Source organism: Panthera leo, chromosome D4, assembly GCF_018350215.1.
Source record: "Panthera leo isolate Ple1 chromosome D4, P.leo_Ple1_pat1.1, whole genome shotgun sequence".
NCBI classification, from domain to species: domain Eukaryota; kingdom Metazoa; phylum Chordata; class Mammalia; order Carnivora; family Felidae; genus Panthera; species Panthera leo.
The window spans coordinates 2,263,253-2,286,293 of NC_056691.1; the positions used below are offsets into that span (position 1 = coordinate 2,263,253).

General features: G+C 44.4%; 1 protein-coding gene and 1 long non-coding RNA gene across 2 annotated transcripts in view; one reads left to right on the forward strand and one right to left on the reverse strand.

The window, feature by feature from the left end:
• Window positions 1-343: 343 nt before the first annotated feature.
• On the forward strand, window positions 344-1,209 carry LOC122204928. The gene is made up of 2 exons (XR_006195844.1): window positions 344-419; window positions 1,094-1,209. It is a non-coding gene; the product is annotated as an uncharacterized LOC122204928 (long non-coding RNA).
• A 12,065-nt stretch (window positions 1,210-13,274) lies between these two features.
• LOC122204797 (F-box/WD repeat-containing protein 12-like) overlaps window positions 13,275-23,041 on the reverse strand; it is a 49,670-nt gene continuing 39,903 nt past the window's right edge. The window contains exons 6-10 of the mRNA XM_042912493.1: window positions 21,901-22,059; window positions 21,234-21,444; window positions 19,773-19,951; window positions 19,568-19,695; window positions 13,275-15,531 (exon numbers count right to left, since the gene is read on the reverse strand). Coding sequence (XP_042768427.1) covers window positions 15,405-15,531; window positions 19,568-19,695; window positions 19,773-19,951; window positions 21,234-21,444; window positions 21,901-22,059 — 804 coding nt within the window. The 3' untranslated portion in view covers window positions 13,275-15,404. The remainder of the gene's footprint in view (window positions 15,532-19,567; window positions 19,696-19,772; window positions 19,952-21,233; window positions 21,445-21,900; window positions 22,060-23,041) is intronic.

Genomic DNA, 23,041 nt, shown 5'->3' on the forward strand with positions numbered 1-23,041 from the left:
AGGCACCCCAAATTAAGAAAAGACTTCTTACTCACTTATTCACATAAGGAGGCTTTCTGGGGAGAGCAGAATGCCTGCCAAGCAGGCCCAAAAAATGACTTAGAAGATCAAGGAAAGGAGACTGGCTTGGAGTTTTATGGGAGTGGGGCTGGAGGAAGGTTCCAGAGCATGGGCAGGGACTTGTGTGGTTTGAGCCTCATATCTTCACGAAAGCAGTGAGAGAGCACCTGTGTTGAGGTATTATTAGCTTGCTTGAAACTGGGAAGAAGGGGAAGAGAGAGGTGTTAGGCTTAAAAATTGTCCAAAAACATCAAAAGATGTTAGACTCTTTCTTATGGTACACATGTATTTTTTTTTACTCTTAGGTAAACACAAGAAATGGGATGGATTGCTGGTCTGTTAAGTGCATGTGTAACTTGGTAAGAAACTGTTTAACCATTTTCCAAAGAGGATGAACCATTTTGTCTTTCCCACAGCAGGCCAGGAGAGTTCCTACTGCTCCACATCCTGGCCAACAATTGTTATTTTCCACTCTTACCTTTAAAATTTTACCTATACTAGTAGCTGTGATTGTAATTTTCATTCCACAGTAACTAATGATCCTGAACATTTTTCAAGCGCTATTTGTCATCTACATATCTTCTCTGTTAATTTCTGAGGAAACTCTCAACTCTGTTCAATTCTTTTTTTAAATGAATATAGGACTCTTCAGCTTTCTGACTCCTTCTAGCAGGGTAATACTTTTGTAGGATTCATCCATGTCATCCAGATTGAGAATTTACCGGCATATCATTATTCATGATATCCTCCACATTCTCCTTAGTAATGTCCTCTTTCACATCCCCACTGTTGGCTTTTTGTGCTGTTTCTTTCTGTTACTTAGTCTTCGTAAGGAGTTGTCAGTTTTATTAGTCTTGTCAAAGAGCCACATGTTAACTTTTGTTGTTCCTTTTTATCATGCATTTTTTTGTTTTATGAATTCATTGTTTTTATTGTTTCATTTCCATTTTTGTTTTCCTGTTATTTTTTATAACATTTTAAGATCGATTGGAAGCTCATTAATTTGTAGCTTTTTTTTTCTTTCCCAATATAGGCCCTTATGGTTACAAAATTCGACCTCATCCTGAGTTGGCTGCACTTTGCAGGTTTTGATTCATAGTATTTTTTCATCATTTGTTCAAAAGTAATTAAATTTCTCTTTCAACGTGCTCTTTGACATGTGGTTATTTTGTAGTAAGCTTAATTTCAAAACATGGAAATTTCTGATATTTTTGTTATTTCTAAAATAATTTTATTGTGGTCAGCGAACATACTTTGAATAATAGTAATTCTTTACTATTTACTGAGACTTGATTTATTTCCCAGTATATTTCATTTTTTTTGTAAATGCTCTGTGTACTTGCAAAGAAAATAGATTCTGTAGTTGTAGATGTGATGTCCATATTGGGAAGTAAACTGTGTACCTCCTTATATTCTCGAGAACTCCTGCTTCTTTCTCTTGGTCCGTGACCTACTTGAATTAGTTTACCTTCTAGTACTTGGATGAAATTCAATATCATGTCAGTTTACAAAAATTAAATGACAGTCATTCTCCAACTTAAGAAAATATCTGAAAGCCAGAGAACTTTATCTCCTGTCAACACAGGGTGGAATGCAAAGGAGTTTACATTTACAGCCTCAGCAGGTTTTATGTGAAAATCAGGCCCAGATGCAGGATGAGTAATACTCTAATATTTGGGATTGGGATATTTGGAAGCACAATCTGATAATTTTGATACCCCTCCCCCTCATGTCCCTGAACACTTCCTGATGGCAGAAACAGCGTTTTCCACATTAGCCTCACCTGAAGTGGATGCCTTAAATGATGATGTCTGTCCTTCTCAGGACCTACCTGCCCCTCCATTCCCCCAACTCCTCATTGTCTCTGTGTTGATACCAAGAGTCAGGTACCAGCACAGCCTGGGGAGAGAAATAAAAAGTCCTCCTATGAGGAAAAAATGCCTATATAACAAAAGGTATTACAGGAGCTGCCTAACAACAGGGCCTGGGGAGTCTGTGTAAAAGTGGACCCTGGTGTTAGATAAGGGAATGTAGAACTTAAGAGCAGAGAGGTCATTTATTGACCCGGGCACTCACCTTTGATTCATGATTTTTACTTAAGCAAAAATACCTAAAGCCATCTCAGCAGACTAAGGACAGGCAAAGTTGGAGTGGCAATTAAGATGGTTTGATCTGCAGGGATCTCAGGTGGTGGCTGATACCACAGTTCTCTAAGGTGATAATTTATTTACATAAACAAGCAAGCAAAATAAATAAATAATTAGCCGTTTGCTACCTTAATGGAAAATCAGGGTCCCACACCCAGGGCTCAGCTCTAAATTTACAGACTCAGAGTACATGAAGTGGAAGGTCAGTCCCCCTTTAGTAACACTCCTGTAACTCCATGCAAATGTACACAGTAAATATTCCTGCAACCATTTCTCAAAGGAGCTTATGGCTATTTCCAGGCACTGGGTAGATCAAGGTCAGGTTGGGATGTTTCTTCACAGGTGATGGGCAAGCTGCTGCACTTGAAATATCTCTCCACTTAAATAAAAACAATGAAAACAATACATTGTGGGTCTCTTTGGAATTTGAATTTGGAGGAAACAAGTACCAAAGTTGGGAATACTCTGATTCATTTATTGGATAACCCCAGAGGCTGCCAAATTCCCAAGGGTCCAGAGAAGATCCCAACTGTGGCACAAGCTGCCCTCCTTCTTGATCCTAGAACTCAGCAGGTCAGAAGTTGCTCGTGAGATCTACGGTTGGTAAGGACGTTGTTTGGAATCTGGAAAGCTCCAATAGAGAAGACAGAACAGAGAGGTATGATTTGGAGTAAACTGATACCCTCTACAGAGGAGCACCAGTCATTTGAAGAGCAGCTCTCATGCCCTGGTAGTTACAGATCACCCCACCACAGGACACAAAGTGACAAGTGATCTGAGTTTGCCATCATAAACTAGATTTGATATGATCCATCATCACAGAAATTGGTGTGTACAGCAATGATCAATCGTGTAATGGTAGTGGCCCATTTGGGACTGGGCTTAAGCGGGGCCATAAGGCCCAGGTAAATCACAGGAACAGGTGGCCCGGACTCCTACCTGTGCTGCCTCTCCCTCAACCAGCACCCATGTTTCACGGGGGCTTCCTATGACTAACCAGCATGAAGAAATGACTCAGAGTGAATCACAACTAGGTTGGCTCATTATGTGGGTGTTGGCTGAAATGGTCTGCTGCTGCACCCCTGCCTCATTAGAATGCCACTTGGGACATCCCTGAAAGACACCATGAAAGGAAGTCCTTCAGGTGAGCCAAGCTTGGAGTGGCTCTGTTAGTAATTCATTCATATGAAAGAAAATGACTAGAGGTACAGAGACACATGGACTTTTGACAGTGGCAGATGGCTTGTCTGGTCAGGGGCCTAGAAGGGTCTGAGGTCTGAGAAAGAGATGTGCAGTAGGGCAGACAGCAGGAGATCTTTGTGTCTTACTTGAAAGCCTGCCAGAGACCACACACTGCAGAAAAGGCTCTCAGTATTACTGGTAACAGGATGACCATCTTTTGGCTGCCATGCCAGACAGACTATTCTTGACAACCCAGTCCTTGTGCAAAGGCCCGTGAACAGTGTCAGGGGTAAGAGCTAAGCACAGGCCCAATGGCAAGGGCTTCCTATATCAAGACTGACATAGTTGCCACCATTGCCAAAGGCCCATCTAGTAGACAGCAGACTGATGCTATCAACTTGGCACCATTAATCACAAGGCAGGATTTTGTCCTTATGACCCCTGCCCATGGTTCTACCAGCACATCACCCAGACGCCTGCAGAATGCCTTACCTGTGATATCCCACAGTCCTGCCTCAGAACAAAGGGCCCATTTTACACCAAAGGAGGTGTAACCATGAGCTCATGACTATGGAATGCATTGATCTTGTCCCCTACCCATCATCCAGCATTAACTGGTCTGATATGATGGTGGGATGCCCTATTGATGGTTCCCCTAAGGTGCTGGCCAAGAGTCAATACTTGGTGTGGCTTGGATACCATCTTCCAATCCAGGATGTGGCACACATTCTGAATCAATAATGACTGATGACCAATAGTGCCACTATCGCTAGAATACATGAGTCTGAGAACCAACAAGTGTAGGGGTGGCCCCCTCTCTTATGACAGACAGCAACCCTACATATTTTTTTGTTTCCCATTCATGCAACCTTTGGCTCTCTGGGATTACAGGTCCTAGCTCCTGGAGATATGAGTGGAGACACTTCTTTCAGGGTCACAGCAAACATTCCTCTTAAGTGGAAGCTATGACTACCACCTGACTATTCTCTGTTCTTGGCCAGTGGCCCAAAGGTAAAGAAAGGATTGGCTCTGATGATTGGGATTGTAACTGACAAGCATCAGGGACTAGACTGCTAGTAGAGAATCAAGTAGAGTGGGGTGTGTCTATGTAAATAACTGGGTATCTCTTAACTGTCGTACCCAGCAATGACTTCCAATGAGCAAGGAAAACCACCACAACATCACCCTGGGGATGAAGGTCTGGATCACCCCACGAAACAAGCAACCCACAGAGCCCAAAGTGCTGCTTAGAGTAAAGGGAATCCAGCAGAAGAACTCTTGCTCATTTTGCTAGTGCTCTGGCACAGGTGTTCAGATTAGAACAGGTCATCATCAACTTGGAGACTCCAATCACACTTGCAAAGAGTAACGATGCCTTTGTTCTCAGTCGAGGGAGGCTCGGGAAGGCAGGCCCCATGATGTGTATGAAAGCTGTACACAATGGGAGTGATGCAAATGGTGGACTAAGCTGGGACACAAAGCTTGTACACCTTCTCCAGTTCCTTCAACCAGTTCCTGCTCTCCTGCGATTGGCACCCCATCTACCCCAGGCTGCCCCAAACTTGGAACTGACTGAGGTATATACTGCAGGGCATTTAGAGCTGGCTCTCCGTCAGCCACCTAGGTGCTGGATGTGCATAATGGAGGTGCACAGGAGTCAGCCTCACACTGAACTAGGACTTCAAAAAGCTATACCCTCAGAGCAAAGGAGATTAGCATCTAAGTCTGCCCCTCCTGCCAGATGCAGGGGATAGTAGAGAATGCAGCCTTCTGATGATCAGAACAGGGGATGGGCAGGGACGTGGTGGGGAGCTGAGACACTGTTACCCGGAACCCGCACTACTGGGAACACATACCTTGGATTGGCCAAAGACGTTCAGATGTGAGCCAGATAGAGGCAGCTTCCATCATTGGGTCGCATATCTCTATGCGTCTGCAAACACTCGGCATCATCCAGCTTTCTTTCTTTCTTTTTATTGGCCAGCCTAATAGTACAAAGTGATAGGTCATTACTGTTTTATTTTGTTGTGATTACTAATGATTTTGAGCACTTTATCTGTACTTTAGGATTTGGTTTCTTCTGCAAATTATGTTTCCTCTTTGCTCAATTTAGGGGTTGCTGTCAACAGCATGTCTTAATTTTGGTTATGGTGTCACTTGTACAAAAGATTTAAATCTTTATATAGACTAATTATTTTGCTCTAAGTTTTGCTTTTGTATTATTTAATCCTGCTTTAAAAGCCTACTCTTTTATAATTTTTTCCCTATAACTTAAAAGAAAGTTTAGATCCTTCACACATAAAAAACTTATTTTTGTGCACAGTATGAGGAAAGAATCTGCTTCATTCCATGTGGATAGCCAGTCCTTCCAAGATCACTTACTGAAGCATCATTTCTCCATTCTGATTTGAAATGTCACCTATTGTATACCAAATTTCAAAATATACATAGGTCTGTTTCTTGATCCTCTATTGTCTATTCATGCACTGATGCTGCTGGTCTCAATGATAAAATTTAACTTTGTCTTCATAATTCACAGGGCAGGTCTACCCCTTCCTCTGCCTTTTTGTTTCTGCAAGATTGTCTTGACTACTCATGTACTTGTACAGATGCATATAAACCAGATAATCATCTTTTTACATTCTATTTTTTAAACTGTAGCAATTTTATCAGTATTGCTTTCAATATATGGCCTCTTAAAAGTAGTAATTCTTCTATCATGAACATGGGTTATCTCTCTATTCTTTATTCCTTTAGAAAAGCTGTGTTTTTTCTTCATAAAGTTTTTTTCATTTTAGATTATTCCAAGGTATCATAGTTGCCAGTGTTGTGGCAAATGGGATAATTTTCCTATCATATTTTCTAATTATTATTACACTGATCTCAATATGTTACACTGATTTCAAATATTATTTTCAAATCATGCTGATTTGCTAATTCTAATGCTTTTCTTAGGTTTCTAAGGGAGAAGGTACTGTTTGGAAATTACAAAAAACATCCATTTCTAATATTTTTAGAATTTAATTTTTAAAAATTTTACAATTAATCAGCACCTCCAGGGCAATACTTTTTTTGTTGTTGTTGTTAATACAATTTATCGTCAAGTTACCTAATATACAGTGTATGCTCTCGGATTCAGAAGTAGATTCCCATGATTCATTGTTTACATACAACAACCAGTGCCCCATCTCAACAAGTGCCCTCCTCAATGCCCATCATCCATTTCCCTCTCCCTTGCCCCTCCATCAACCCTCAGTTTGTTCTCTGTATTTAAGAGTCTCTTACGGTTTACCTCCCTCTCTGTTTGAAACTATTTCCCCCTTCCCTTCCCCCATGGTCTTCTGTTAAGTTTCTCAAATTCCATATATGAGTAAAAATATATGATATCTGTCTCTCTCTGACTGACTTATTTCACTTACCATAATACCCTCCAGTTCCATCCACGTTGTTGCTAATGGCAAGATTGCATTCTTTCTCATTGTCAAGTAGTATTCCGTTGTACATATAAATCACATCTTCTTAGCCATTCTTCAGTTGATGGACATTTGGGCTCTTTCCATACTTTGATTATTGTTGATAGTGCTGCTATAAACATTGGAGTACATGTGCCCCTATGAATCAGCACTCCTGCATCCTTTGAATAAGTTCCTAGTAGTGCTATTGCTGGGTCATAGGATAATTCTATTGTTAATTTTTGAAGAACCTCCATACTGTTTCCAGAGTGGCTGCACCAGTTTGCATTCCCACCAACAGTGCAAGAGGGTTCCCATTTCTCCACATCCCCATGAGCATCTGTTCATTCCTGAGTTGTTAATTTTAGCCATTCTGACAGATATGAGGTGGCATCTCATGGTGGTTTTGATTTGTATTTCCCTGATGAGAAGTGATGTTGAACATCTTGTCATGTGTCTGTTGGACATCTAGATGTCTTCTTTGAAAAGGTGACTATTCATGTCTCCTGCCTGCCCATTTCTTCACTGGATTGTTTTTTGGGTATTGAGTTTGGTAAATTCTTTATAGATTTTGGATACTAACCCTTTATCTGATATGTCATTTGCAAATATCTTTTCCCATTCCATTTGTTGCCTTTTAGTTTTGTTGTTTCCTTTGCTGTGCAGAAGACTTTTATCTTGATGAGGTCCCAATAGTTCATGTTTGCTTTTATTTCCCTTTCCTTTAGAGATATGTCAAGTAAGAAGATGCTGTGGCTGAGGCCAAAAAAGTTGTTGCCTGTTTTCTCCTCTAGGGTTTTTGATGGTTTCCTGCCTCACATTTTGAGTTTATTTTTGTGTATGGTATAAGAAAGTGGTCTAGTTTCATCCTTTTGCATGTTGTTGTCCAGCTCTCCCAGCACCATTTGCTAAAGAGACTCTCTTTTTTCCAATGCATACTTTTTCCTGCCTTGTCAAAGATTAGTTGGCCATACATTTGTGGGTCCAATTCTGGGTTCTCTATTCTATTCCACTAATCTATGTGACTGTTTTTGTGCCAATATGATACTGTCTTGATGATTACAGCTTTGTAGCAAAGGCTAAAGTCTGTAGTAGAGGCTAAAGACTGTGATGCCTCCAACTTTGGTTTTCTTTTTCAACATTACCTTGGCTATTCGGGTCCTTTGTGGCTCCATACAAATTTTAGGACTGTTTGTTCTAGCTCTGAGAAGAATGCTGGTGCGATTTTGATTGGGATTGCATTGAATGTGTAGATTGCTTTGGGTAGTGTTGACATTTAAACAGTATTTTTTCTTCCAATCCATGAGCATGGAATGTTTTTCCATTTCTGTGTATCTTCTTCAATTTCCTTCATAAGTTTTCTAAAGTTTTCAGCATACAGATCTTTTGCAACTTAGGTTTATTTCTAGGGATTTTAAGGTTCTTGGTGCAATTTTAAATGGGATCAATTTCTTGATTTCTCTGTCACTTCATTATTGGTGTACAGAAATGCAACTGAATTCTGTACATTGATCTTACATCCTGCAAATTTGCTGAATTCATGTATCAGTTCTAGCAGTTTTTTTGGTGGAGTCTTTCGGGTTTTCCATGTAGAGTATCATGTCATCTGTGAAAAGTGAAAGTTTAACTTCTTTGGCAATTTGGATGACTTTTATTTCATTTTTTGACTGATTGTTGAGGCTAGGGCTTCCAACACTACGTTAAACAACAGCAGTGAGAGTGGACATCCCTGTCATGTTCCTGATCTCAGAGGGAGAGGTCCCAGTTTTTCCCCATTAAGGATGATATTGGCTGTGGCCTTTTCATATGTGGCTTTTATGATGTTAAGGTATGTTCCTTCTATCCTGACTTTCTTGAGGGTTTTTACTTAAAAAGGATGCTGTATTTTGTCAAATGCTTTTTCTGCATCTGTTGACAGGATCACATGGTTCTTATCCTTTCTTCTATTAATGTGATGTATCACACTGATTGATTTGCGAATGTTGAACCAGCTCTGCAGCCCAGGAATGAATCTCACTTGATCACGGTTAATAATTTTTATGTGCTGTTGAATTTGATTTGCTAGTATCTTGTTGGGAATTTTCACACCCATATTCATCAGGGATAATTCTTCTTTTTAGTGGTATCTCTGTCTGGTTTGGGAATCAAGGTAATGCTGGCTTCATAGAATGAGTCCAGAAACTTTCCTTCCAGTTCTAGTTTTTGGAACAGCTTGAGAAGAATGTATTAACTCTGCTGTAAATGTCTGGTAGAATTCCCCTGGAAAGTCATCTGGACCAGGACTCTTATTTTTGGGAGATTTTTGATAACTGATTTAGTTCAAATTTTCTATTTCTTCCCGTTTGAGTTTTGGTAGTGTGTGGGCACCTAGGAATTTGTCCATTTCTTCCAGGTTGTCCAGTTTGTTGGCATATAATTTTTCGTATTCAATAATTGTTTGCATTTCTGTGGCATTAGTTGTGATCTCTCTTCTTTCATTCATGATTTTATCTATTTGGGTTCTCTCTCTTTTCTTTTTGAGAAGTCTAGCTAGGGGTTTATCCAGTTTGTTTATTCTTTCAAAAAAAACCCTCTTAGATTCATTGCTCTGTTATACTGTTTATTATTATTATTATTATTATTATTATTATTATTTCTGCTCTAATCTTTATTATTTCTCTTCTCCAGTTGGCTTTGGGCTTTCTTTGCTGCTCTGCTACTAATTCCCTTAGGTGTGAGGCTAGGTTTGTATTTGGGATTTTTCTTATTTCTTGAGATAGGCCTGGATTGCAACGTATTTACCTCTTAGCACTGCCTTTGCTGCATCCCAAAGGGTTTGGACCGTCGTGTTTTCATTTTCATTTTTTGTGACCCAGTATGTGATCTTGGAGAATGTTCCATGTGCACTCAAGAATGTGTATTTGGCTGCTCTTGGATGAAAGGTTCTGAATATACCTATCAAGTCCATCTGGTCCAGTGTACCATTCAAGGCCATTGTTTCTTTATTGATTTCCTGCCTAGAGGAGTATTAAAGTGGAGTATTAAAGTCACCTACAATTACTGTATTCTTATCAATAAGATTACTTGTTTGTGATTAATTGATTTATATATTTGGGTGCTCTCAAGTTGGGGGCATAAACATTTACAGTTGTTAGCTCTTCTTGATGGATAGACCCTGTAACTATGATATAATGCCCTTCTTCATCTCCTGTTACAGTCTTCAGTTTAAAACCTAGTTTGTCTGATATAAGTATGCCTACTCCAGCATTCTTTTGACTTCTAGTAGAATGATAGATGGTGTTTCATCCTTCAATCTGAAGGTGTCCTCAGGTCTAAAATGAGTCTCTTGTAGACAGCATATAGATGGATCTTTTTTTTTTTAATCCATTTGATACCCTATGTTTTTTGATTGGAGCATTGAGTCCATGCACATTCAAAGTTATTACTGAACGATAGGGACTTAATGTCACTGTGTTATCTGTGGGTTTCATGTTTGTGGTGATGTCTCTGGTCCTTTGTAGTCTTTACAGCATTCCACTCAGAGTGTCCTTTAGGATCTCTTGCAAGGCTGGTTTAGTGGTCATGAACTCCTTCAGCTCTTGTCTGGGAAAGCCTTAATCTCTCCTAAATGATGGCCTTGCTGGATAAAGGATTCTTGGCTGTATATTTTTCCTATTCAGCACATTGAATATTTCCTGGCAGTCCCTTCTGGCTTGCCAAATTTCAGTAGACAGGTCTGCTACTACCTTTATGTGTCTATCCTTATAGGTTAAGGCCTGTTTTTCCCCAACTGCTTCCAGAATTCTCTTTATCTTTGTTTTTGCTAGTTTAGCTATGTTATGCCATGTTGAAGACCTATTTTTGTTGATTCTGAAGAATTCTCTGTGCCTCCTGGATTTGGATTTATGCTCCCTTACCCAGATTAGGTTAGTTCCCAACTACAATTTGTTCAAGTAAACCTTTTGCCCCTTTCTCTCTCTCCTTCTTCTTCTGAACTCCTATGATATGGGTATTATTACATTTCACTGAATCAGTTCTCTAATTCTCCCTTCATGGTCTAGCATTTTCTTATCTTTTTCTCAGCTTCATCATTTTCCATACTTCATCTTCTATTTCACTTATTCTCCCCTCTGATTCCTCCATCCTTGCTGTCATTGCATTATTTTGCACCTCATTTACAACATTTCTTAATTTGTCGTGACTATGCCTTAGTTCCTTGATCTCTGCAGCAATAGATTCTCTGCTGTCTTCTATGCTTTTTCAAGCCCAGCTATTAATCTTATGACTATTATTCTAAATTCTTGATCAGTTATATTGTTTTTATCTGTTTTGAGCAATTCTCTAGCTGCCATTTCTTCCTGGAATTTTTAGTGAGAGTTACGTTTTGTCATTTGGGCTAGTTTTCTATCCTTCATGTGTTTTAATAGCTTGTTATGTGTCCTGCACCTACAAGCACTACTATATTAAAAAGGGGTCATACACTGTCCAGGGCCTGACCCTTCAGGAGGTGTTTTTGGAGTGTGTTGCGTGCTCTCTGTTGTTGTGACTCTGGTTGCTTTCTCTTCTTACTCATAGTGGCGGTTTGGATCTTCCACCAGTTGTGGTTTGACTTGTTCACTGAAGTGACCCTGGAAAAATTTTAAAAAGGGGGGTGGTGGTGGAAGAAGCCTTATCCCATAGAAAGAGAGAAATGATGGTGGTGAGGAAAAGAAAAGAAAAAAAAAAAAATTGACCAGGGAGAGAATCAGAGAAACTACATGGTTTAATCCAGAGAGAGAGAGGAAAATAAAGGAGATACAGAATAGGTGTAAAAAGACTAGATTAAAAGTGTCTGCTTAAACAAACGGACAACCAGAAAAGAGAAGGGAAGAAATGAGGAAGAAAGAAATGAGGAAGAAATGTGTGTGTGTGTGTGTGTATATACACATACATATACATATATACACATATATATGTACACACACACACATATATACATATAATGATATATGTGTATACATATAATAATATATATGTATATAATCTATAAAAAGAATTGACCAATAATCAGAAAATGCAAAACCACTGGACCAATATAGGACAGTGCCTTGGAGTCGGTGGCTGTGCTGGTCTGGAGGAAAGGCTGTCTGATTTGTCAGCATCAATCCCGCTCTTGTAGATACGCAGTTACCAGGCATGGAGGGGCACAATTTGTAGAGGTGAGTCCCGCCTCCACTGTGGGCCTGCTGTCCCTTCCCTGAAGCCCCACCTTGTTGGATGGGGAGAAAAATGGTGAAACCCCAGTCTCTCCTTCCCGGACTGGGTGTCCCAGACCACTCTGTTCAGGTTGTTCTCACAGTGCTGCGGGGGCACAAGCAGGCCAGTTTATCCCACTCCAGAGTCTCCCACACCTCCCAGGCACTCGGCTGGGACTCAAACCCTGATGTCTTAAGGGATCCCACTCCACAAGCCCTGGTTCTGGGGTTGTGCCACTCTACCCAACCAGATGACAAAGGGCTTCTGGCTGGTGGGCACCTGCAGGGTCTTTTGTCCTTGGAGGCTATATACCTTCTTCCCACAGCACTCAAGGGACAGGACTCCTCTGACTGCACCTCTGGGCTGGCTACTGAGCCCAGGGCTGGGCTCTGCCTCCCCCTTCCCCCAGGGCACGTGTGTAGGGCAGCAGACCCCAGTCCAGAGAAAGCCCTGCAACCCTGGATTGTGTTAGGAATTTGTTCCTTCTCCGTTTTTTTCTGTTCCCTAGTCTATGGTCTGGACGTTTTTCTTTTGTCCAAATACAATCCTACACAGTCTCTTCCTTTTGTCTCTCCACCGAAGGGGATTCCTCCCCTCCATGCCTACACTGTCCATTTTCTTTTTCTCTCTCCCAATTCACAGTCATGCACCTATGGCCTGCCAAGCCATCCTCATGGGCCCCTGGAGATGTTTTTGTCACTCTGTAGCCTGGAATTCCAAGTCTTCTGGCCTCAATACTGCTATGTTTGAGGGACAAGGGAACTTTGGGTCCCCCTACTTCTCCACCATGTTGACTCCTCCCCCTGTAGGGCAATACTTAATTATGGTGGTGACCAATGTCACACTTACCTTGTTTCTAGCATCAGTGGAAACATTTCTGACTACTCATCATTAAGCATATTTGCTCTTTTGTATCCCCTTTATCCAGTTAAGAAAATTATCTTCCATTCTTATTTTGTACTTTCTACTTAACCCATCAATTACTTAAAAGTGAATTTTAGGGGCGCCTGGGTGGCTCAATCAGTCAAGCACCTGACTCTTGGTTTCAGCTCAGGTCATGATCTCACAGTTTGTGTGTCCAAGCCTTGTGTCAGACTCTGCACTGACAGCATGGAGCCGGCTTGCGATTCTCTCTCTCTTCCTCTCTCTCTCAAAATAAATAAAAATAAACTTTAAACAATAAAAGTGAATTTTAAGAGTGATTGTGTTTGTGGTAACTGTCTTTTTAAAAAGGCATTATTATAGTTAGTAATTAATATTTTAGAAATTGTTAAGACGTCACCTGTGGCCAAGAACTAGGGAACTTTTTTCAGTATTTTCTGTACTTATACAGAATATCTTGGGCTGCACCTGCAGTACCAGAGGCTCTGAGGAAGGTTGAGATCTACCTGCTGGCAGGAATCAGAGGTGCTGCTAAGGCCCTCATGCTCCCCGGCAGCATCAGCCCTCAAAGGGAAAGAAGCCTCAGAACTTGGATTTAGAGTACCTGGGAGCAGGACACACTTCCTGTGTTTCCCCCAGGCTGTGGCATCACACCTCATAGATGTTGCTTTTCCCTAAGGAGCCCATCTGCCAGACTCAACACATGGTTTCTGCAAGTCTCCCATGCTTGAGTTAGGGCAACTCTCTCCCTAAGCCTCCCGCACCACAGAGCTGTCCTTGGGCAGGGCCACCACACCCAGATGTGACACCATTTAATGCTGCTGCCAGCACACATGAGGCCCTGGTGGGCTGCCTTCCCTAAGAACTGACCACACTGCTTCCCCAGCTATCACATGTCCATGCCTCTCGGGTGGCTTGTACCCTCACCAGTCCCTTATCGGACCTCCCCTCTTTTGCCAACATTCCAACCCCTTTCCCGTGTCTTCAGCAAAAACTCCTCTATCTCAACTTACCTGAATCTTCCCTTTATCTTCTGAACAGCTATTTCCTCTCTTGCTGTGTCATGTGTGTGTGTTTTGCAGCGAATTTTTTGCCTCCTCTCCCTTCCCCCATGGCTGTAAGCAGGATGCACTAGGACCGCTGAACACCCGGTAGGACTGTGATGGGACAAACAGAGAGTTCTGACTTCAAGCTGACAAAGACTTTGGGTTTCCAAATGCCCACCTTATGTAAGGTATTCACACGAGGGGAGGGTGAGCAAAAGATATATGGGGATCCACTGCCCTGTTTTTGCAACTTTTCTGTAAATGTAAAATTACCCCAAAACAAATCTTAGATTTCAAAAGGGGGAGGACACAGATCTCCTCTTGGGTAAATAACTGCGTCTGGGCTTATATGGGACACAGGTGCTGTGTTGGGTATAACGTGCAAGTACTGGGCAAGGGGGTATCGGTACTGGACAGCTGAAGTGGCAGGCTGCGGTAGCGAGCTTTTCATCCTCATTGTCTGTTTCTCAGGAACTTTTCCTAGTTTTGAAGAATTTTTCACAGTGTGAGTCTGGACTGGGAGCTGCTCTATTGAAGCTTAAAGGGTCAGACTCTCCCATCCTGGCCTGGATGGTGAGGGCTTGCGGCAAAGTCAGAAAATCACACTCACATCCTGGTGTTCCCAGCCTTGAAGTCACCCTTCCCCAGAAGCAGCTGGTAAGTTTTCAGACGGTGTCAGTGCCACAGATGCAGTGGCAGCAGCGTGGAAGTGTTGGGGAAAACAGGGACGGTAGGCCAGACACTGCTGGAACAGGCCCTGCTTCCTACGGTTCCAGATCTGTTTCTCCAGCCCCCCCGCTGACCCGGCACACTTCTCTATCTCCTTCCAGTAAATTCCTTTCTTGGTGTTAGTTAGCTAGCTTTCTGTCCCTGCTGCCTGTAGCTGAGAACCCCGGTGACCCACCCACCAAAGCAGCCAGGGCCTCCCTGTGGACCAACTCCAGGGATGCCATCTGTACAAGACACAGAATGGCATCCCTAGAGCTGGGCAGTGTGGTGCCACACAACCATTTATTAACGTGTGCCTAAAGCACATAACAGAATGGGGGGAAAAACCATGTCCTTACTTCGTTACATATCTAACAACAAAATAATCATGGTACAAGCCCAGGCCCTTGTACTTGGGCCTTCTGGCATCCACTCCTCTCTACCACTTACTATCTGAACAAGCTTAGGCAGGTGGCGTGGCAGCTGGACAACGGGCCAATAATGGGTTACTCTCCCATTACTGGTCCTGTTCCTCATCTGAAAAACAGAGACATCATACCTCTTTAACTGGTTTGTGAGGATTAAAAAAAAGTCACATAGCACAGTGCCTGGTCCATAACAGGTATCTGAGAATTGCTCATTTCTGTTTCAGTGGTGTTAAGTCATCATTTAGTCTGTATGTAGACAAGCTCTTCACCAAAGTGAGATCATCTTCAATTGATGCAGTCATCTGAGCCACGCTGCACTTTGAAGCAATATGACCTCAGAATACTCGTCCCAATGTTTCTGGCTTCCACACCTACAATGCTCATACTGTCGCCTTCCACATGGGTGAATCCACTGCGAAAGGAAGGGACAGGTTGCACGTTAATTTGAGGAAGAGACATGTGGTTAAGTAGCTAAGCCTTTACACAGAGAATGGAGTGCAACATCCTGACTGTCTCCAGCCAGCACACCCCGTCTGTGTTGAGACCTATGTTCACTCTAACAGATAGCAAGATGATCACATTCTGGAGTGGGGATAACAGCTTGGGGCCCTCCTGACAGTAGCTGCCTGAATCGCAACGATTCCAGCTGGTCTAGAAACATCTCCTGATAGAGAAGAACTGGTATCTAATCCAATCTTGGCAGGATAGAGTCATTTCCCTGGAAGTGAGAATCAGCCCATCAATTCCTGACCAGTCTCAGTGAAAGACAAATGCAGGAGCTAATGGGGCCATCATTTTCTACAGTGTTCTCTTCACCTAGAAAGACCAGACAGTGCTGCTCTGAGCATGACAGAGAATGAGCCGGTGAGAGAACCAAACCAACCGAACCACAGAAGGGATTGGAGTTTCCTGCAGAAGCTGTTTCTGGCTATAGATTGCTTCTAAAAACACTGCCACTCTGACTTTTATGAAATACCTTTTAGCTTGGAGTAAATTCCACACTGACTTACTGAGTTTAAGTAGCAACTGAAGTTCTACTTAACTTAGAAATTAGTATCAAGAATGCAAGGTGGCATCTCCAGACTCTCAGAAAACTGCAGCATTGGATAGTCTACACTGGGGCTGGGCAGGAAGCAGGCAGCATAGTCAGTCAGCCAGTGGTCCTCACGGTTTGTTGGCAAGAAAAGTTGAACCAGCATCTGCTTCCTTTCTTATTCTCTTTAGAGAATTCCTTAGTCTTTTTTCGTCCATTGATTTTTAGTAAGTGTGCAGAGTTGTGCAACCATCACCACTATCCAGTTTGGATTTCCATCACTCCAGAGGATCCGTGGGGCGCGTCGGCAGTGAATCCCCTCCCACGCCCAGCCCCAGGCAGCCTTGTTTCTACAGACTCGTCTTTTCTAGAAGGGTCATGTAAATGGAATCACACAACGAGGTCTCACACATCTGGCTTCTTTCATGTAGCACAATGTTTTTGTGGTTCACCCACAGTGTCCGTGTCAAAAAGCTGTTCTCTGTCACTGTGGAGTCAGATTCCCGACTGAATCTATCTATCTACCAGCAGATGGGCACTCACAGTATTTGCACTTTGGGGGTATGTTGAATAAAGCTAAGAACATTCATGTACAAATCTCTGTGTGGACATAAGTTTTATTTCTCTTGGGTAGATACCTGGGAGTATGCAGCTAGGTTGCTGGTAAATTTATAGTTAACATACTTGTCTTCCCTGTTTTCTTTAGAGAATCAGTAGGTATTCACAGATGATAACATTTTGGGAAACTGAAAAGCTCTCAGAAAGTACTGGTTATGTCTTGCAGCATTCAAAAGATGCTGGAAAAAATTTATGGGGAACAGCATGAAACAAGATGGCAGGATTTCTTGTTGTCAAATGAAGCTCCCCAAGAGAAATTACCACTCAACTAAGGATTTCCTGAGGAATCTGTTTTCAATTAGGAATGGGGCATAATTCATTATCATGATTCATTCCAGGGTCCTGATTAAAGCACATTTTTTATTTTTATTTTTTAATTTATATTTATTTTTTAATTTTTTTAATATTTACTTATTTTTAAATTTTTTTTAATGTTTATTTATTTTGAAGGGGAGAGAGAGAGAGATGGAGCATGAGTGGGGGAGGGGCAGAGAGAGAGGGAGATACAGAATCCAAAGTAGGCTCCAGGATCCGAGCTGTCAGCACAGAGCCCAACATGGGGCTCGAACCCACAAGCCGTGAGATCATGACCTGAGCCGAAATTGGACACTTACCACTGAGCCACCCAGGTGCCCCAACATTTATTTATTTTTGAGAGAGAGAGACAGAGCACAAGTGGGGAAGGGGCAGAGAGAGAGAGGGAGACACGGAATCTAAAGCAGCCTTGAGGCTCTGAGCTGTCAGCACAGAGCCTGGTGCAGGGCTCAAACCCACAAACTGCGAGATCGTGGCCTGAGCCAAAGTCGGATGCTCAACCAACTGAGCCGCCCAGGTGCCCCTAAAGCACATTTTTAAAAAGATATTTCTTAGTGTCCTACTTACTTGTCACATTGAGAATGGTGTCATTTCAGTGAAGGATGTGTTCACCATTCTACATCCGTGTAATTCAGTGTGTAAAAACACATACGAAAAAGAAGATTCTAAGAGTGCTACGTGCTCAGCATGAAGGAACAGGGTCATGTCAGTGAATGGATGTATTGTGTAATGCATGGGTATGTGTTTTAAAAGACATGCAAAAAATAAATTTCTAAAAGTGCCACTTGCCTGCTAAGTTGAGAACAGTGTTATTTCAGTGAGAGGCTGTTCTAACCACTCCGTAATGATGTAGAGAATTCTTCAAAGACGCGTACAGAAAAGAGAGGACAAAAAGTGTATTTTGAGGCCGACATGGGAGCACAATCCCTGGCAGGCAGCCTCCCCACCCAGCCTCTTTTCAGCGACCATGAGGACAAGTGTGTGTGCTGTGTGTCCCCCAGAAGACAGAGGCTTTCCTGCTGCTGCAGAAGGAAGCCATCACCGACAGTCTGAGTGTCTGCGGCCTATAAATCGGGACCTCCCCCACCTGAGAGGCTTGTTGCAAAGGCCTCTGGTCACTCACAGACTCAGCACCACAAGGCCGCAAGACCCCCACGCTGAGGGCAGGGGCCTGAAGGGGTAACAGCACTGGGGCATTAACTAGCAAAAACACAGCACCTACAGATGTGAACGTGGCCTCGAACTTCAAAGGAATTTAAGGAGGAATCCTGAGTGAAGAAGCAACTGTGAAGATGCCAAGTCCTTCTCAGAATGGGAGCGTCTGGTGGAGGCGGGGGCGGGGGGCGCAGTGGGCCTGGGTGGCTCAGTCGGTTGAGTGTCCAACTCTTGCTTTCACCTCAGGTCATGATCTCATGATTTCATGGGATGGAGTCCTGCATCAGGCTCTGTGCTGACAGCACGGAGCCTGCTTGGGATTCTCTCTCTCTCACTGCCCCTCCTCCACTCATTCATACTCTCTTTCTCAAAATAAATAAATCAACTTTAAAAAACAATAAGAAAGAGAGCATCAGCCTGTCCAGTACAGTTTGTTTAGAAATTTAAGAGAGAGGGTTAAAACCGACTTACAGGCCAGTTGTCGTTAAGATTTAAGTTGACTCTCTAGTTAATTCTTTACCTTATCAGAAAGTTGAGTTGTTTACTAAAAATGAAGATTCTTCTGTGTTAATTAGGAGTTTGCTTTAATAATTATCTTCGAATGACAACTAACTGAAAACTCAGAAACGAAGTAGGTTATAGAAATCTAGTTTTTAAAATATTTGGTTTTGGGCTTAGTGTTTTTTCATTTACGAAGGTAAGATGTTTGCCCCAGGAGGTCGAATTTACCCCAGACCTCATACCAAGTAACTGATGGCTGTCAGCACTCTTGTCGTGAGCAGGCCGGGGGAGTAAGATCCACGGCCTGTCTACTTTGTAGAACTCACTGTGGCAAGAAGAAACATAAGTGATTCCAAACACTACTTTCAGAACCCAAAGCAAAACTGCCTTCTTCGGGACTTTCACCATCTCACCCCCACTGACTCCACCACCACCTGTACGTGGTATATGGTTTCGGAATCACGTGAGAGCTGGACTGCAGGGCGGTGCTGGGCCCGCCTGGGCCTCACTACGCGTCCCTGGGGGACTGTGAGCAAAGTATCTGCATCCCAGAGCCTCTGTTTCATCTGGAAAAGTGGGTAACACCAACTTCAGGTGGTGGCTTTGTACATTAGAGGAGATAATGTACATGATGCTTAGCATCTTTTTTTTTTTTTAAGCACAGTAGGAAATAGCACCTGAGCAGTGACTTGCCTCGGGTGCCCAGACAGTGAGGGAATGGCGGAGCTAAGACCCACGCCGCAGTCTCACCCTTTCCAATGGCCATCTTACAGATGCCGCTGGCAGGCTGGGTGAGGCCACTGTGAAGGAAAGTGGAAGCAGTTACCTGGCCCATCTGTGGGAGCCCCCAAGCAGGTGATAGCAGCTCTTGAGGACGGGAGGCTTCGTTTCTTTATTCCACACATAGACTCGCAGGGATAGGTCAAAGGAAGCGGTGATGACTCGGCTCTGGTCCTTGAAATGAAAAGCCAGGTGAGGTGGGGCCACGGGCTCTTCGGGTGGGGGTGCAACACAGGCAAGCCCACACTCACCACCCACATGGACGTGATGGGCCTCTGGTGGTCCTGGAAGGCTGCCAGCTGCACCCCGTGGATGGTGAAGAGTGCCAGCTCCGACCCGGACACCAGCAGGATCACCTGAGAGCCGTGGCCCTTCATGAGGTGAGGAGGTATCATGGAGTTGGGCAGGAGGAAACTTGCCATCTGTTGTACTTTGTGAGAGAAAAACACACGGACTGTCACCTTGTGATACAGCTGGGGGCCCGGAGCACACGGGCCTCACCGAATGTGCCGTGCGTGGCACTGAAAAGAGCAGCACTTTTGCGGTCACGCCTACGTTCAATCCCAACCCAAGCGTTTACCCCCCGGAGCCTCCCCTTCACCAGCTCTCCAACACCGATGCCAACACCCTAGTTACGGGCACTACAAAGATTTGAGGCAATATGCATGTGGAAGTGACAATACCTGCACACATACCCTCCAGGGAATGGGCCCCCCGCGCTTCCCCATCTACGGCAGGGTGAGGTAAGAAGTGGCTACATGAGAACTGTGACATTCACAACATCTGCGAAAAACTGCTGTTGACAATACTATCTTTTATATTGGATGGCGTTCCTCATTTAAAAACAATTAATTGGATCACTTCCTTATGGTGTTTAGCACCAGGGAAAAAAAAATACCTCTCTTTTTTTTTTTAACGTTTATGTATTTTTGAGGGGGGGGTGGTGAGCGAGCATGAGCAGGGGAAGAGCAGAGAGAGAGGGAGACACAGAATCTGAAACAGGCTCCAGGCTCTGAGCTGTCAGCACAGAGCCCGATGCGGGGCTCAAACCCATGAACTGTGAGGTCACGACCTGAGCCAAAGCTGGACGCTCAACCAACTGAACCACCCAGGCACCCCAAAAATTACCTCTCTTGAAGAATGCATGCTTGTATCAGACAAGGGATTATATTACACATCCCATTTCCCTTTTTTCCTCAGGTGCTAGGAAGCTCAGAGTAAAGTTTATTGTCAAATGATGATATGAAAACAAATGAACAGAATATAAAAGAAAAAATGCTAAGGGCCACAGGGCTGGCCAGGCACAGTGACGTGTGGTTTGGGAGACAGAGAAGGCAGAAAAGGAGATGACTGTGGGTCTTATTTGCCTGCTGGCCTAGGAGCTCCTTGGGGAAGAAATGGTTGTGGCTTTTAGTCACCTCTGTGCACACTGAGGACTGAGAAGAGTGTATTTGTCAGAGTTGTGACAAGACAGTGAGGAGGCGAGACTACGTGGCCAGCGGTTACTGTCTGGCTTCCAGGGCCACAGAGAGGGCCCTGCCCACAGCAAGTGCTCAGCCACTCGGCCAGTATATACGATCACAAACAACAAAACAATTGTTGGGCCACTGTATTCACTGAGAGGGAAGAAAAGTGGCCCGAAGGAAACCTGAGCAATCTGTGCTTGAAGCACCACAGCACAACGGTGACAGTCCTGGTACGGGGATCCTTACCCACGACGTCTACCCCTTCCCGTGACTGCTTGGTCCTGAGCTCGTAGGTGGTGATGACCAGCTGCATGCCGTTGTCATTTCTGTGCGTCACCATCAGCCTGGCTGTCTCGTCAGGGGCCCAGCAGGCTCTGGAGGTCAGCCAGATGGGTAGAGTGGTGGAGACGGGAGGCTCATCCTCCACCAGACACAGCAGGGAGCGAGTGTGGAACACCTGGGGAAACACCATCACGCGGCCCATGCCGCTGACAACCAGCCAGGAGCGCCGCAGACCCACACCCAGTGACCTCACTCTGTCTTACGGGGTTGCCGGAACCACCTGTGCACCCCCAGACTGCTGGGACCAGCCCGTCTGGTCTGGCGGGAAACGCCTCGCCCACCAGTCCCGCGTCGGTCAGTGTACCAGGACGACCGAATCAATGACTCTGGTGGTTTGGGGCAGCGCATGTCCCTGGCATGCCTCTGCTTTCCTGTCCTATCTGCTTGCGGTCTGCTTCAGATGCCTCCTCTGTCCCTGGACCATCCCGTCAAGGTGCCGGTGCTGTTGGCGGGCTTGGTCCTGCACCGGAAGCCACCCTCCTAGACGCATCCACAAGCCCGGGCACAGGCCCCACCACCTTACGTGCGCAAAGCCAGGCCCCCCGAGCAAGGGACATAGCCCACCACTGACCTTCGGGCCCAGGTCTGAGTTCTGGGTTGAAGCAAACACCCACTGGCAGTCAGGAGAGCAGAGGAGACTGGTGGGGCTGCTCGGGAACACGCGAGTCCTGGACCGCAGCTGCAGCTGGGGCACCGTGAGCGCATACAGGAAGCCCTCGGCACAGGCCACCTGCAAGGCAAGGGCCACGGTCAGCACGTGGCCTCACCCCAGGGCAGAGGTCAGCGGCCTGCCCGCCTCCCTGCTGAGGCAATGCCACCTCCTGACACCAGAAACAGGAACGTCCGAACAGGAGGTAAGCCTTCAGAGGGAACCCTCCGCCCGCTCTTTGCAGCCTCCGGGCAGGACCTCCAGGGATTCTTCTCTGTGTGAGACTCAGGCGCTGTCTGCAGACTGCCTTTCTGCCTGTAATACTCCCCGGAACTATTTCTTGTCAGAGGAGACTTCCCACGACCTTTCACTTTCTCTCACTGCGGCGGAAATGTGAGCTGTTCACAATTTTGGCCACTGCAGCACCGAGCACTTCTGTGCATAAGCTTTGTGCACCGACACGAGGATTTCCTCCTGAGAGATCCCGAGAGCGGCTTTATTAGGTCAAAGAGCATCAGACTGAAGACTTTTAGCAGAAGAAAACCAACAAGCTTTTCAAAAAAGATCAACCTGGGGTGCCTGGATGGTTCAGTCGGTTGAGCATGTGACTCTTGATTTCAGTTCAGGTCATGATGCCAGGGTGGTGGGACTGAGCCACACTCAGTGTGGAGCCGATAGGCTCTTTCTCTCTCTCTCTCTCCCTCTGCCCCTTCCCCACTCATGCTCTCTCTCTTTCAAAGTAAATAAACATTTGTTTTTTAAAGCTCAATCTGGGGCACCTGGGTGGCTCAGTTGGTTAAACATCCGACTCTTGATTTCAGCTCAGGTCATGATCTCACGGTTTGTGGGTTCAAGCCCACATTGGGCCGACAGTGCACAAAGCCTGCTTGGAATTCTCTCTCTCCTCTCTCTCTGCCCCTCACCCTGCTCACATGTGTGCTCTCGCGCTCTCTCTCTTTTCACAAGATAAACTTAAAAAATTTTTTGAAAAGAGCTCAATCTATGTTCTCATGCATGTACAAAAAAATACCTTTTTCTCATCCAACTTATTACAATGCTAATC